The sequence below is a fragment of the Hibiscus syriacus genome, unplaced genomic scaffold, assembly GCF_006381635.1.
Source record: "Hibiscus syriacus cultivar Baekdansim isolate YM2019G1 unplaced genomic scaffold, ASM638163v2 tig00111843_pilon, whole genome shotgun sequence".
In the NCBI taxonomy this organism is placed as follows: Eukaryota; Viridiplantae; Streptophyta; class Magnoliopsida; order Malvales; family Malvaceae; genus Hibiscus; species Hibiscus syriacus.
The window spans coordinates 743,248-758,244 of record NW_024063198.1 but is presented as its reverse complement, the minus strand read 5'-3'; the positions used below and the strand labels follow the sequence as shown (position 1 = coordinate 758,244).

General features: G+C 32.9%; 1 protein-coding gene and 1 pseudogene across 1 annotated transcript; both read left to right on the top strand.

The window, feature by feature from the left end:
* Nucleotides 1–977: 977 nt before the first annotated feature.
* LOC120172158 lies at nt 978–1,874 on the top strand (annotated as a pseudogene).
* Nucleotides 1,875–2,811: 937 nt separating this feature from the next.
* Nucleotides 2,812–5,458, top strand: LOC120172157. Its single transcript, XM_039179695.1, has 7 exons — nt 2,812–3,065; nt 3,184–3,215; nt 3,587–3,684; nt 3,786–3,868; nt 4,249–4,326; nt 4,399–4,497; nt 4,989–5,458. The coding sequence occupies exons 1-7, from the start codon at nt 2,982–2,984 to the stop codon at nt 5,283–5,285; spliced, it is 771 nt and encodes a 256-aa protein (XP_039035626.1). The 5' UTR covers nt 2,812–2,981; the 3' UTR covers nt 5,286–5,458.
* The last annotated feature ends 9,539 nt before the right edge of the window (nt 5,459–14,997 follow it).

The window sequence follows — 14,997 nt, the reverse complement described above, 5'->3', positions numbered from 1 at the left end:
TTATTAAATATATTATGGTCTTACCTTAAATTATTAAATATAATTTATCCTTGTTTTAACATAAAATATATATTTTATTCTAATTTTAACATAAAATTGTATATTTTAAGTTAATAAAAAATAAAATAAATTTTTTAAATTTAAAATAAGAATAAAATATATTTTTAAGTTAAGATAAAAATAAAATATTATATTTTTAATGCTAAGTTGTTAATTTAATTTAATATGTGAATTTAAGTACAAATATATAAAATAATAAGAATTTAATTTTAGCCTAGTATTTAATATATATAACATATATAGTGCATTTTAAATCAAAAAGTTTGCTTGGTTCAGTGGTTAAACTATTGCTTTACCTCCCGATAGACCTAGGTTTGTTCCTCTTGCTTCCTTATTTCATTTTCTTTCCTCTCGAGGGTAACAAGTGTCATCCTTTGATTGGTGCAAAATAAAATTATTAAATTAAAATAAATTAAATGAATGGTGACGTGGGCATGATCTTATTCAAATATTAAATTTATTTTAATTTATTAAATTAAGATTAAATTAATAAAATATCTAAGTAATAGTGACCAAATATATAATTATACCAATTTTATTAACTATCATCCTCTAGATTGATGCAAAATAAATAAAATCTCTAATCAAATAGTGACACGTGACATGATCTGATTCAAAAATTAAATTTATTTTAATTTATTAAAAGAATGTAAATAGTCTCTTTTATTTTCGGTATAACTAACTTTAGTTACCAATTTAAAAATTAAAGGTAAATAATCTTTTATGTTATTGATCGGTCCGATTTAAATTTTATGTCGTTAACTTCCGATAACCTTTTAACAAAAATCTCCAGTCACACTTAAAAAATAAAAATAAAAAACCACCTCCTCCTCCTCCTCGGATGATGGACAAATGGAAAGGTCCAGTGCAATCACCGACAAGGTACAAGTTAATGCCTTTTGCCAATAAAGAGACGTATGAATGCCACATCATCACATGGCCTTTCTGTCCTATCTGCATTTCATATAAGTGATTTCGATCTTCACATTAATCAACAGATTCAGCAGCGAGAAAATCAGTACCATCACCAGAATTCAGAAGATGAACTACAACAAAGTGGAAGCAGCGGTAGCCTTAAGAAACGGGATCGAGAAGATATCAACAACAATAACGGTAATGAAGGCAAAGAGCTTAGTCTTCATGGCTATGGTGGTGACGGCGGCGAAGGAGAGATGAATCGAAAACAACGAGGTAGGCCTGATGGATCCAAGAACAAGCCTAAACCACCCATCATCATCACCCGTAACACTGCCAACGCTTTACGCACTCATGTCATGGAAATAGGGGACGGTTGCGACATCGTCCAGAGCGTCGCGATGTTCGCCATGAGACGCCAGAGAGGGATATGCATAATGAGTGGAACTGGGACCATCACGAATGTAACCCTCAGACAACCAACCTCGGCCGGTACTACGGTTGTCAACTTACACTGCAGATTGGAGATACTATCATTGGTGGGATCATTCTTGCCTCCACCCGCACCGTCGGCTGCGACGGGGATGATAGTATATTTGGTTGGTGGACAAGGCTAAGTGGTGGGTGGCAGTGTTGTTGGGGTACCCATCAGTTCAGGTCCGGTTGTGACCATGGCGGTTTCTTTTAGTAACGCCGCCTACGAGCGGTTTCCATTGGGAGGAGAAGGAGGAGAAGACGAAGGGCAGTTTCCAATAGGATCACAGCAGCAACAACAAGAAGTATTGGCGGAGTCAAATGCAAATGCGCCTCTTTTTAATGGATTACCACCTAATATTCTCAACTCTATTCAATTACCAAGTGAAGCCTTTTGGGCTACTGATCGCCCTCCATTCTAGCTAACAGTTTGCAACACTCAAATGATAAGATTGCTGGTTAATTCCTTCTCAACTTCAGCTATAACAATCAGGTGCACAACCTTAATTGTAGCTACGAAATCTGGGTTGGTTTAGCAACGTTTCAGGTTTTGTTTGCTGAATTGAGCATGTTGATTGAATGACACTGGACATGATAATGGAACTATGATGATGATGATACACGTGGGTTTGGATTTTATCTATTTTTTAATTGTCACCTCAGATTTTAAGGGGTTAATGGAAGTTAACAGTTGAGGGACTTAAACCGGACGAATCGATAACGTTAGTGACTTAAATCGGACGGATCAATAACGTTGGTGACTATTTATCGTTACTTTTTAGATTGGTAACCAAAGTCGGACATATCGAAAACAAAAGAGACTTTTGGCATAGTTTATATTAAGACTAAATTAATAAAATATATAAGTAACAATGATCAAATGTGTAATTATATCACTTTTATTAATTGTCCCGTCATCACTTTCGTTAAATGTTAAGGTAAAGTAAAATGATTAAACACCTTTAAATAGATGAGTGATCTGATTAACAAAAGTTCAAATATGGTGATTAAAATAAGAATGAACTATAATTAGTTGATCACTGGTATAGTTTAGCCTAAATTTAAAACACACGTGAAAACGGTACTTTAACAACCTATGTTGATTGTTAGTGTCAAATAACAATTTTCACTCACTAATAACTATTTTGACCCTAAAATTGAAACATTAAAACTAAAATTATTCTATAAAAAGAATAAGAGATAAAATGATCATTTATATAAATATAAGGGACTAATATTATCATTATACCTATTTAAAAATCGTTATTGACCTTACCTTTGCACCCTCTTTATCACTGGCAAATCAAAGGAGATTACAGGTATTACCGCGATCCGAAGTGTTTTTATCATTTTGCTTTTCTGTCAATTGAAGAAAACGAAATCCCAATGGCAACAATGCATTGCCTCAAGAAATGAAACGAATCCAAATAGTTTTTTTGTAAAATCATATCTGCTAAATCACAACACCGTTTCCCGTTTTCATTTCTAGTTTCGATTTCGATTCCAACTCAGAGAATAAAAAACGAAGAATAATGGCCTCGAATCCAGCCCTCGAACCCGAGATCGGACCCGATGGACTCCCTAGGGAATCTCCTGTCATCGCCTACACTGAGAAGGTTACTTCTCTTCCTTCAATCTTCAATCTTCTCTCTTTTCTCTTCTCTTTGTGTTTCGTGATTGCTCTGGTGAAAATGCCATGCCGAATTTTTATGCGTTTCCCCCCTGTGGCTGCAGATAATTGAGGAAGAGCGTGTTCAACTCAAGAAGTATGTTCATATTGTGACTTTTAAATTTCTATTTTCGGATACGTGCATTGTTTTCAGCATCGATTTTCCACTTGTATGAGCTCAATTGTTGTAAGCCTGGCCTGTATGGACGATTCTGTTCAATGCTGGGATTTAATTCAGTAAGACTAAGGAAAGTGTTCTAATCCTGCACTGCACGTGATTAGAGAAAACAAGAGGACTTTGTTAGCATTTAATTTCAGTCTGTAGCATTTACTTGTACAAATTAAGGTTAAAAGAGGATTATACCTTATAAAGTTGTATTTTCTCTTCTTTTTAATATTCTTTCAGTTTGTTTCTCATGATTTCATTTGTTGGGGATTTTATCTAATCTCTTTTCATTATGCTTTCAGATACATAGAAGAAAATTATTCTAAAATCCGTGATGTTGAAAGAGAACTAGCAAATCTTACAATGGAGATGAAACTCACTGCTGGGCCTAAAAAAGCAGGTTGATGTGTTTTTGCCTGTCTGAAATATTTCTTCATTTATGTGTATTTTTCAATAGTGGACCTGTTCTTACATTGCATAATGTGTGGTACATACCTTCAGCCCTTGAACATATGAGAAAGAAAATCGAAATGTCAACTGAGAGAATACGTATTGCTAAGCAGAAGGAAGAACAAGCTAGAATGGTTTGTGCGTTCTTCATCTCCCTCTCTCTCTCTTTCTCTTCCATGTGTAAGTGTGCTTGCATCAGGCCTTATATCTCATCTTTTCTTAATCGAAATAGAGTAGTCATTATTATAGTTCTGCCTGTTTAAGACAGGTTAATATGGTAACATGATGTAGATTGATGTAAGGCCCGTAATTGTAGATTGATGTGGATTTTGGAATTTACTTATCCATGATGGTTGTGGTTGTATTTGAATTAATTAAGGCCTAAATTGATTTTTTTTTTGGATTTGCCGGAGACTTCTGAATTATTTTTCAGTTTCTTTTACAATCCATTTTACTAGCAAGTATATATTGATTTCCGGCTTTAGTTTTATCAGCTCTCTTATATGTATTTTAGACTTGGGAAGCAGCAGTAAAGGCTTTGAATGATGAGGAAGCAATGAAGCAGAAGTTATGTGAGGACTTAAAAAATCTGGTATACTTCTTTGCAGTAGGTGGATAAGCATGTATTAATGCACTGTGCAATAACTTGATGTTCATTTTATAGGTTCAAGAAAGCAGTAACTCCCAGTTTGCTCGACTTGAGGAATTGAAAAGGCGACTTGAAGCTCTGAACCCAAGTAGGGCATCCACTTTGTCTTCTCATGTAAGATTTCTTCTCATGTAGTATCCAATACTTGTATGCTGTCCGATAATAACTTCTTTAAAATAGCCATTGAAATAGGCATGTGACCTGATGAAAAATGGTTGTCTTTTACTTTGTGTTCTGCCTGTGATTTTCTATTGCCGATCATTTTTGCATTCACTGTATTATAATTTATAAACTGGACTGATAAGGCATCATACCGAAATGGAAAAGATCATGTTTGTTCTAATATAATAAACTACTCTGGGGTCTAGATGTATGGAAATTGGTTTCAAGAATGCCTGCAACAATTCCCTGATTTGGTCACCTTGAGCCATTTTGTAATGGCTATTCCTAAGAAACCAAAATAAAGTGACTGATTAAAAAGCTGCATTCTCGGGCATTATTTTGTTATGCTTTTTATATTGTCAGGGTTTTGGATTTTTCTATGCTGCGGTATATGTGTACATCATAGAATGATTTTTGAAAGATTTCCCTTGGATCACATATAGGACATGAAAGCAGTTGGAGTAACACAGGGTGGTGCGAATATAGATTCTTCCTCGGTGCCTCAAACGACAAATCCAGGCTCTACTGTTTCTGAGAATGCAACTAATCTAGGTAATGGTGGAAATGTTCCAGCCGCTAACGTGCAGAATCAACTGCCCCCGAGTGACGGAGAACTAAAAGGAAAGAAGAAAAGTCATTATCTTGGAAGAGGAAAAGGGATTGGGGCCATTCCCAAGGGTCGAGGATCGGCAGCACCAGGGTGGACAGGATCAGGGTTTGACGTGGATGGTAGAACCTAGAAGCCATTTCAGGATCAGGGTTAGGACAAACTATCATGTTGGGGGTATCACCAGTCTTTCTTCCCCATCTCTACCAACATTTTTATCCTTTCAATTGCATATAACTTGTTGATATGAGTAATGCCATTCAGCTTTTCTTTCATATTTTGTTTCCAGAACTGATAAATGTATCCATATCTTTAAAGCAGTGATAATAATAAGTAATAAACTTTCTTTTTGGTACCAAAGGCTGAAACCAGGATTTTTGTGGGACTATTTTTTCTAGAATGGAATTTATTAGTGTGTAATAGATGAAGGGCTTGAGGTTTTCCTGCATGAAGAATTTGCCATGCTTTCACCAGAAGCAAATGGTAAGTGGAATTCCCGTAGTCCTAACACTGACACACACATAATTTATAGCAATTGGATCATGGTATTGATGGCCATCCATCCATCCCTTTGTCGGAAATCTGTGCCCACAAACCCCCTTTCCTTGACTCACTTTGGGACATTAATGCTTTATAGTATAAATTTTAAAATAAAATAGGTTATATGAGTAGTTCTTTTACCCATATATTGTCAGGAAGCAAATTATTCTCAAAATATGTTATGTTTAGTCGTCTATTATGTTAAAAATAATTTATCAGTGTAATCCTTTAATTGATCGGGGTTAAAAATATTCATATTTTTTCATATTATAAAGTTCAAATTTCAATGATTTTTTTGAAAATATAATATCTCTATTTAATAAAAAAATTATTAACATCTTATATATTTTATTTTCAAATGCAAAATCCTACGGATGTGAAATCAGATAATCATTCAGGTTTCAGTCAGATACTGTCAGGTCAGGTAAAATCATATACAAGTCGTATCAGGTGAATTTGATGGTTCAACTCGGATCAAGTCGGGCCCAGGTCAAATCAGTTCGGATCATTTTCAGGTTGATTTTGACATCAGATTCAGTTCGAGTTCAGATCAAATTAATTTTAGTTTGGATCAATGTCAGTATCGGAAGAAAGGGATGAAGAATAATTTATTGTGGTTAATGATTCTTCCTTTTAAAGGTAAATATTTGATTTTTTTTATTATGTTTATTTCATTAAAATTGTTTATTAATGATTTTAATTTTGTTTTTGTAGGGTGCTTTTACGCTTACCGCAAGCACACTTGAATGAGTTTATGAATATTTTTTCTTCATTCTTCCATTTTATGGTAACTTCTTTATAGTTATTATTTCAAAATTGTCATTTATATTTAAAATGATTTATTAATGATTTTTTTTTTTTTACTTTTGTAGGGTGTCTTATAGCAAGCATATTAATGAAATAATTGTACTCTAAAAGTTTGGTAAAGTCGGAAATGTTTGACACTATTGGTCATCGTATTTCCCTTAGTTTTACCATTGCTTGGATTGGTATGAATATTGTTTGGACTGGTCTAAATGCTGACTAGACTTGGTCTGAATGCTGACTGAAATTCGTTTGAATGCTTATTGGACTAGGTCTAAATGATGAATTGATGCTTGTTGGCTGACTGTTTTCTTGTAAATTGTTATTGTTGGTCTCACTGATATGAACTGTTGTAAATTATTATCTAATTAGTTGCCCATAGTTAAATTATGTGGGTAGCATTTTGACTTTTAAAACTGAAAAGTTGCTCATGATTTAATCATGTGGGCAACATTTAGATCTTTTGAAATAAACAAAAGCTCGATAAAAAAATTTCTAGTAGCAAAGTTGGGCTTTCAACTTTGTAAAATTTCTATTATAAGATCCGAGAGCTTAAATTTTAACATAAATTTATTTACTTCATTTAATTATAATTGTGATGTATTAAGTTGTAATAAATTTAATTTGTACATTTATATATTTTGTTAGTTTCAATATGTATAAAGTTATTAAAGTTATAATCTCATATTCTAATATTATCATAACTAAAATCATGTTTAATATATTTAAGTTAAATTATACTTATGTTATTAATTATTACATAAAAATAATTCATGAATATTTAATAAAATTAATATAATAGTTATAATTAGTTTTTTAATATGATCATATTAAATATAGAAGATAAATTCAATAATATAAAGTAAATTTAGTAATATAATGATCATTACTACTAATTTATTTTACATTTATTTTTAATTTTGTCAATTCCAAACCATTTATTTAATAAATTTTATATTTATAGGCTATAATTTATAAACATAAAAGGTAAATACATTAATTTAATTATCATATTTAATCATGCACTCTACATTGTGAATATGTATTATGTCACATTATAATATTAGAAATTCATAATTTTCTAATTTCATCAATTGTAACTTGCATGTAAATACAAGTAAGATAAATATCAGTTCAGCTTAATAACAACTTAGATCCTTTACAGGTTGAGTCAATTAGAGATCAGGTTTATAACAAGTTAGGTTGATAACAAGTCGAGTAATGACAATTATTTACCAGGTTAATCTTGAGTTCGGGTTTATATCTGGTCGGATGTAGGTCGGGTTCGGTTATCACATTATCAGGTTCAGTTTGGGTTCAGGTAATTCTCAGGTAGGGTGTAGGTTGTAAATTTCCAGGTCCAACTCGAGTTCAGGTTAACATTAGTTAGAACTCGAATCAATTTCAAATCACTACTACTTCATGTCACAAACATTTTTGACTCAAATCAATTTTAATTAATTTTACAGGTCGGATCAGCTTTTTACATCCCTAACAAAATCCCCTCCCACTCTACCATTTTCTTATAGGTTGGTAACCAATTAGCCATATTTTGTTATACAAATAATTATTAAATATGATAACACAACAAAGTTTTTAAATAATTTTTTTTTGTAACAAGAGAAGGAACTGGCTTAATAGCAACTATAGCTTCTTCTTGAGGGTTCATATCCCGGCGCAGGAGCTCACGAATTCCATTAGGCGGTTGGCTGGTCACCGAGATTTTTAAGAATGTTGTTCAGCCTAGATGAGCCATTACGTCGGCCACACGGTTAGCTTCACGGAAGGTGTGAGAGATCCAGACATTCCATTGTCATTTAAGAAGATTTCGGATTCAGCGGAGGAGAGCGGGCTAAAAAGCCTGAGTGGTGGAAGAGAAGGTCTTGACAACTTTGTTGCTATCCATCTTGACTTCTATATGTATATAGCCTCAATTTCAGGCTAAGGTCTAACCATCAAAGAGAACCCACAACTCTGCCTGAAGAGTAGGGCAACGACCTATGTTGCGATAATATCCAACTAACCACGTATCGTTGTGGTCGCAAATAGCGTCTCCATCCACTGCCTCCAAGGTTTTTTAATTGACGGCTCTATCCGTGTTGAGCTTAATTACACTAGGTAAAGAGGGAATCCACTTATGATGTCTATGCATGCGGCTAACGTGTTGAGTTAATCGATCAACGAATTGGCCAAGAGGGGGGTGAATTGACAATAAAAATTTTGGTGGAAGCTTTTGCAGAAAATTGAAAATATTTGTACAACGATTTAGAGTGGTTCAAATTTCTCAACCAAAGTCTACATCCACTACCTTAGCTATCCACACTAAGTATTTTCCACAAATTCACTAATTTGTCTTTCTATTGAGGACAAAGAGTAACCTTACAACTCCCTCAAGAATTATACCCCAAATTCTTGAGAATACTCTCTCCCAAAGAGAGGAATACAAATTTCGCAAACTTACAGAAAAACCTCACTAGGCAAGATGTTTGCACAATTCTAGAACAAAGAAAGAACACTAAAAAATAATACAATTGAGTACAAATAGTGTTCTTGAAAGAAAAATTGAAAATTAAATGAAAATTGACTTGAATTGCTCAAACTTGATGTTTAAGGCTTTCTCTTTGTTTCTCTCACAATTGTTGTTGATCAATGGCTCCTCAGCTTGTTTACACTTGTGAACATTGGGGATTATTGGAGAAGTCAATAGAGCCGTTATTGTGTAATTATCATTTAAAAATCAGTTAGAAGTGCGTGTGTATCGGTACACTCTCAAGGTGTATCGGTACACTTAGTGTAAAATTCAAATATTTCGACCGTTATATGACCAAGTGTATCGGTACACACCAAGTGTATCGGTACACTATTTACATTCGATGTTTTAAAAGAGCCAGGAGTGTATCGATGCATGGCTGTGCATCGGTACACAAAATAGCTTCGATGTTCGGTGTTCATCGATACACTAAAGAGTGTATCGGTACATCCCTTTGTAAAAATAATTTTTGGCTCGATCTAGGTTCAAAATACTTTGTAAATCTTTTTTCAAAAATATTTTAAGACTCATACACAATTTTAAACTTAAGTAAGGATTGAAATTGACCTTTGAAAAACTTGGAGTAATATTTTTGATATTCGAATAGTTTAATCGAATATACTTTAAAAATGATTATAAAATCTTAAAATTCAATATTACTTAATTTTTTATATCGAAATATCAAAATGTTTTCAACAATCTCCCCCTTTTTGATATAACAAAACATTTAAGTAATTTTAAGATTTTCTCTCAAAAATCATTTTTGAAAAACAATTTTGAGAATTACTCAATTACTCCCCCTTACCCCCTTACTTTATTCTTCCTTTTTTTTAAATCAAAAAGACTCAATAAAACGTTTTTAAACAAGGTTTTGAAAATTTAGACAATTGATATTTAGATAAAGCTTAAGCTTCTAAAATCACAATCAAGAGAAGATTAGCCATTAATTTCATAAATCAATATTCATAAATAATGTGCAATGGTAATTGGTCATATATCAACTAATATGTAAATGATGCAAAAACTAATAAAACATTAAATTCAAATTAAAAATTCAACCAAACCAAATATATAAATGTAAGCATTCAAGTTCAAACATCAATATCATCCAAAACATAACAATCCAAAAACATCCAAAATGTTAAAACAATAAGTTCTATCGCAACCTAAGAAAACAAAGCAAGAAAAAGGTTTAATCGTCCATCGGTGGAGCAGGAGGTGATAAATGTGCCCATATATTGGCCACATCACCTGTAAGTGCGTCGACCCTCTCATCCATAGCATCGAAACGATGATTCATCGGTTTGTTGTTAGCAGTTAGACGAGACTCGATGGATGTGAACCTCAAGTCAAGATTCTCCATAAACGATCGGAAGTATGGAGGCATTTGACTATCTTGTTGTGCCGGCTCGTCTTCGGGTACGTGATCATCTATATCACGCATGAGTTGTTCAAGCTCTGGATCATCGTCCGTTGTCGGTGCCGGTGGAGCTTGTGAAGAGCTAGCTCCCGGTGTTTTCTCGGAGGATCGAACCCATTGATCCTTGTCTCCGGTCCATCCTGATTTCTTCAACGATGTGAAATTAATTGTGTTCTTAAGCGGGATGGCTACATCTAGCATGACCTTAAGTCCAGATTTGATAAATAAATTACTAAAAAGACAACCATAAACTAAAGTTTCAACATGTTTGGAAGGGACATTGTTCACGATTTCTACTAGCTCACCAAAAACAATCTGTGGCAAATTTATTTTCTTTTTATATTAGATACAATGTATCCACCATAAATCTATAACTCTAAGGGTAGAGAACCTGCCTCCAGATGGTCAAAACCACCAAGAGATGATCAAGTGAAGAAAATGCTCGTGATAAGTCCGTAAGGTACTCGCGCTAGCCTTAGCTTTGTATGGTGTAGCCACATTTTGTTTTTCATTATTTAAACCCTCGTTATCTAAACCAAAGGTATTAGCGATTGTGTCGGAGTCAATATAAATGAATTCACCTAAGAGATAGGATTGAATTCCTATGGTGGCAGTTCGAGACTCATTTTGGACACAAACCACATTGGAATAGAAAATACAGACGAGTTGGTGATAAACGATGAGTTTGAGGTGAAAGAGTTTATCAAATTTTTAGGATTTAAGGATATGAAGATATTCAAAATTCATATCGACCATAGCTTGGATTGAGGGAATACGCTCTTCCCAGATTTTATATGACTCGAAAGAATTAATGAACCTATTGTAGAGATCTTCTCGACGAAGACCAGGTTGGTTAAAGAAAGAATTAAGAATGGTCATTTCGGGAGTGTTTGGGTTTGGATTTTGAGGTGGAGGTGGAATAGGAGGTTAGTTTTGGTTTGAACGACCAGATGACGACCTAGGGCGTTTTGGATTAGACATGGTTAAAAATCGGAATGGTTAAGGTAACCAACAAATTTGAAACACATGTATGCAATATAATCAATCCCAAAACTCAATATGAGTCCTCAATAGTCAAGGTTCTCTAAAATAATCCTAATGGGCAAACTTAGAAAACTATTTTGAAAACAATGTTTGAAAAATCATAATACGTATAGTTTTCATGAAAACAACATAATTTGATCAAAAACAATAATTAAATCAAAATAATATTTTTTTTATTTCGAAAATTTTGAAAATTTATGATAAAATCTTGTGTTTTTAATTAAATTAGTTGTAGATTATAGTTCTAGACTACAATCTAATAAATTCCTGATATATATTTCAACCTAGAATTAATCAAAACTAATCCTAAGTTCAAAAATCAATAAAACAGAGGTTTTTGAAATATTACCTTGAAAATTCGGATTGAGTGAGAATGTGATGCTTTTTTGCACGAATTTGATGATTCAAACAGGTTTAGAAGTTGAAGAATTATTGAATTCTGACTATAGATCGAAAGTTTTGAGCAAAAAAGAGATTTAGGGAGAGATGAGAGGTTTTAGTTTTTAGGGGTTTTGATAAAAAAAGAAATTTTAAGGATTTAATACCCAAAACCCGACGAGTGTATCGGTACACTGCAGAGTGTATCGATACACATTCAAGGAATGCATCGGTACACTATCATAGTGTATCGATACATAGTGAGGGTGTATCGATACATATGTATCGATGCACTATGCACAAAAATGTTAAAATCTGTATTTAAACACTCAAAATGCTAAATTAATTAGCTCTAGTGGTATTGGCAACTCATATATAGAAAATTAACAATGTTCAATCAATCAAATCTATCCTTAAATTTTATTTGAACATAAAATTAATTTTCACTAAAGATCATAAACTCCCCCTAACTAATAGCAAAGAATGCAATCAAAAATATTATTTTTATAAGCATTTTTCAAAACTAATTAAAAGTGCTAAAAATCATTTTAAACACTAAGTCAAGGTAGGTTTATTAATCCTAATTCTCTCCTAAGTGTCCAAAATCTTTCTTTATCTAAAGGTTCTAATTGATGCAAAGTATCAACATATTCTAGAACTATATCTCCTTTAGTGACATGATATCTAATGAAATGATGTCTAATTTTAATGTGCTTAGTTATAGAGTGTTGGATGGGATTTTTAGTGAGACAAATAGCACTAGTATTGTCACACTTGATAGGAAAGGTACCTACTTCAATTCCATAATCTAAAATTTGTTGTTTCATCCATAAAACTTGTGCACAACAACTACCGGCTGAAATATATTCCACTTCAATAGTAGATAATGCAACACAATTTTGTTTCTTTGAAAACCATGAAATCAACATATTTCCTAGGAATTAACAAGTACCGAAGGTACTTTTCCTATCTATTTTGCATCCTCTATAATCCGCATCGGAGAAAGCATGCAAGCTAAAGCTAGAGTCTCTAGGATATCAAAGTCCTAAACTATGAGTGTCCTTAATGTATCTAAAGATCCTCTTAATGGCTTTTATATGTGATTCTTTAGGACATGATTGAAATCTAGCACATAAGCAAACATTAAACATAATGTCTGGTCTACTTGCGGTTAGATAAAGCAAATAACCAATCATTGACCTATATAATTTAACATCCACGCATTTACTTCCTTTAACTTTGTCAAGTTTTGTAGATGAGCTCATTAGAGTGGCTTGGGGTTTTCTATTTTCCAATCCAAACTTTTTGAGCATATCCTTGACTTATTTTGCTTGATTGATGAAGATGCCATATTTTCTTTGCTTGATTTGGAGTCCCAAGAAAAATGAGAGCTCCCTCATCATGCTCATCTCAAATTCACTATGCATTAGCATAGAAAATTCTTGACAAAGAGCATCATTAGTATAATCAAATATTATATCATCAACATAAATTTGAAATACTAATATATCTTTACATTTTCACTTTAAAAACAATGCAGTGTCAACCTTCCCTTTTGAAAAACCTTTTTCAATTAAAAAATTGACAATCTTTCATACCAAGCTCTAGGAGCATGTTTTAAACCATATAATGTTTTTGTCAATTTAAAAACATGATCTGGAAATTTTGAATCTTCAAAACCAGGAGATTGTTCCACATACACTTCTTATTTTATAAAACCATTTAAAAATGCACTTTTAACATCCATTTGATATAATTTAAATTCTTTGAAACGTGAAAATGCTAATAACATTCTAATTGCTTCCATCCTAGCTACGGGAGCTTATGTTTCATCGTAGTCTATGCCCTCTTCTTGAGTATAGCCTTGAGCAACAAGTCTAGCCTTGTTCCTCACTATATATTACCACTTTCATCAAACTTATTCCTAAATACTCATCTAGTACCTACAGTAGATTTATTACTAGGCCTTTCAACTAATGTTCATACTTTACTTCTCTCAAACTGATTTAACTCTTCTTGCATAGCCATAATCCAATGTTCATCATTTAATGCTTATTTAATATTCTTAGGCTCTACGCATGAGATAATGCAACATAATCACATATATTTCTAAGAGAAGATCGAGTTGTTACCCCTTTGGATGAATCACCTATTATCTCACCATCCTTGACATAGTTGTATTCTCTTAGGTAAGAGACTTCCCTTTCTTCAATGGTTGGATTATCGAGAACATCATGAGTTTCCTCATCTTTCATTTCTTCCTTTGATGATGGTTCTCCAACATCATGTCTAACGTCATTTTCTTTTACAATACCTGCATCATTATCAACACAAGAATCATTCCTCGGAAGGGGATTATCATCGAAAACAACATATATATACTCTTTTACCACTAAAGTTCTTTTATTAAATACCTGATAAGCTTTAGAATTTAAGGAATAACCCAGAAAAATTCCTCTATCACTTTTAGCATCAAATTTGCCAAGATTATATTTACCGTTGTTTAAAACAAAACATTTACATCCAAAAGGATGAAAGTAACTAATGTTAGGCTTTTTATTTTTGAAAATTTCATACGGAGTTTTCTTTAAGATAAGTCTAATCATTACTCGATTTATAACATAACAAGCGGTATTGGTGGCTTTCGTCCAAAAATATTTTGGCAAATTGTTTTCACAAATCATGGTTCTAACAATTTCTTCTAAAGTTCGATTTTTCCTCTCAACAACACCATTTTGTTGAGGGGTTCTAGGTGTGACAACTGTCATTTTGGGTGTCAAATAAATTCTTTATTCTCAATCACTAAATAAAGGAAATACGTAGTAAAGAGAAGTAAGGGTCGATTCCACAGGGACTTAGAAAATTATAATTTTCTGTCTGATTTATTTATGCCAGAAGTGAAACAGTAAAAATATGGGGAATTTTGGTAAAAAGATATTAAAATAATTAAAGCGATTAAATAAATAAAAGTAATTAAAGTAAAAATAAAAAGATGAAGATTGTGAATAAATACGATAAAAGTAGCCTTAAGCTTTGCTTTGACTCAATTTCCTTCAATTTCCTTCAGATCATCGAATAAGATTTTCTATTCGGGATTCACGTAGGTTACTTTGTCTACAAGGGCTATCC

Coding starts and splice junctions, on each gene's coding strand:
- LOC120172157 (XM_039179695.1), top strand. CDS start 2,982: ATGGCCTCGAATCCAGCCCTCGAACCCGAGATCGGACCCGATGGACTC. Junction 3,066..3,183: donor TCATCGCCTACACTGAGAAG/GTTACTTCTCTT, acceptor CTGTGGCTGCAG/ATAATTGAGGAAGAGCGTGT. Junction 3,869..4,248: donor AGGAAGAACAAGCTAGAATG/GTTTGTGCGTTC, acceptor TATGTATTTTAG/ACTTGGGAAGCAGCAGTAAA.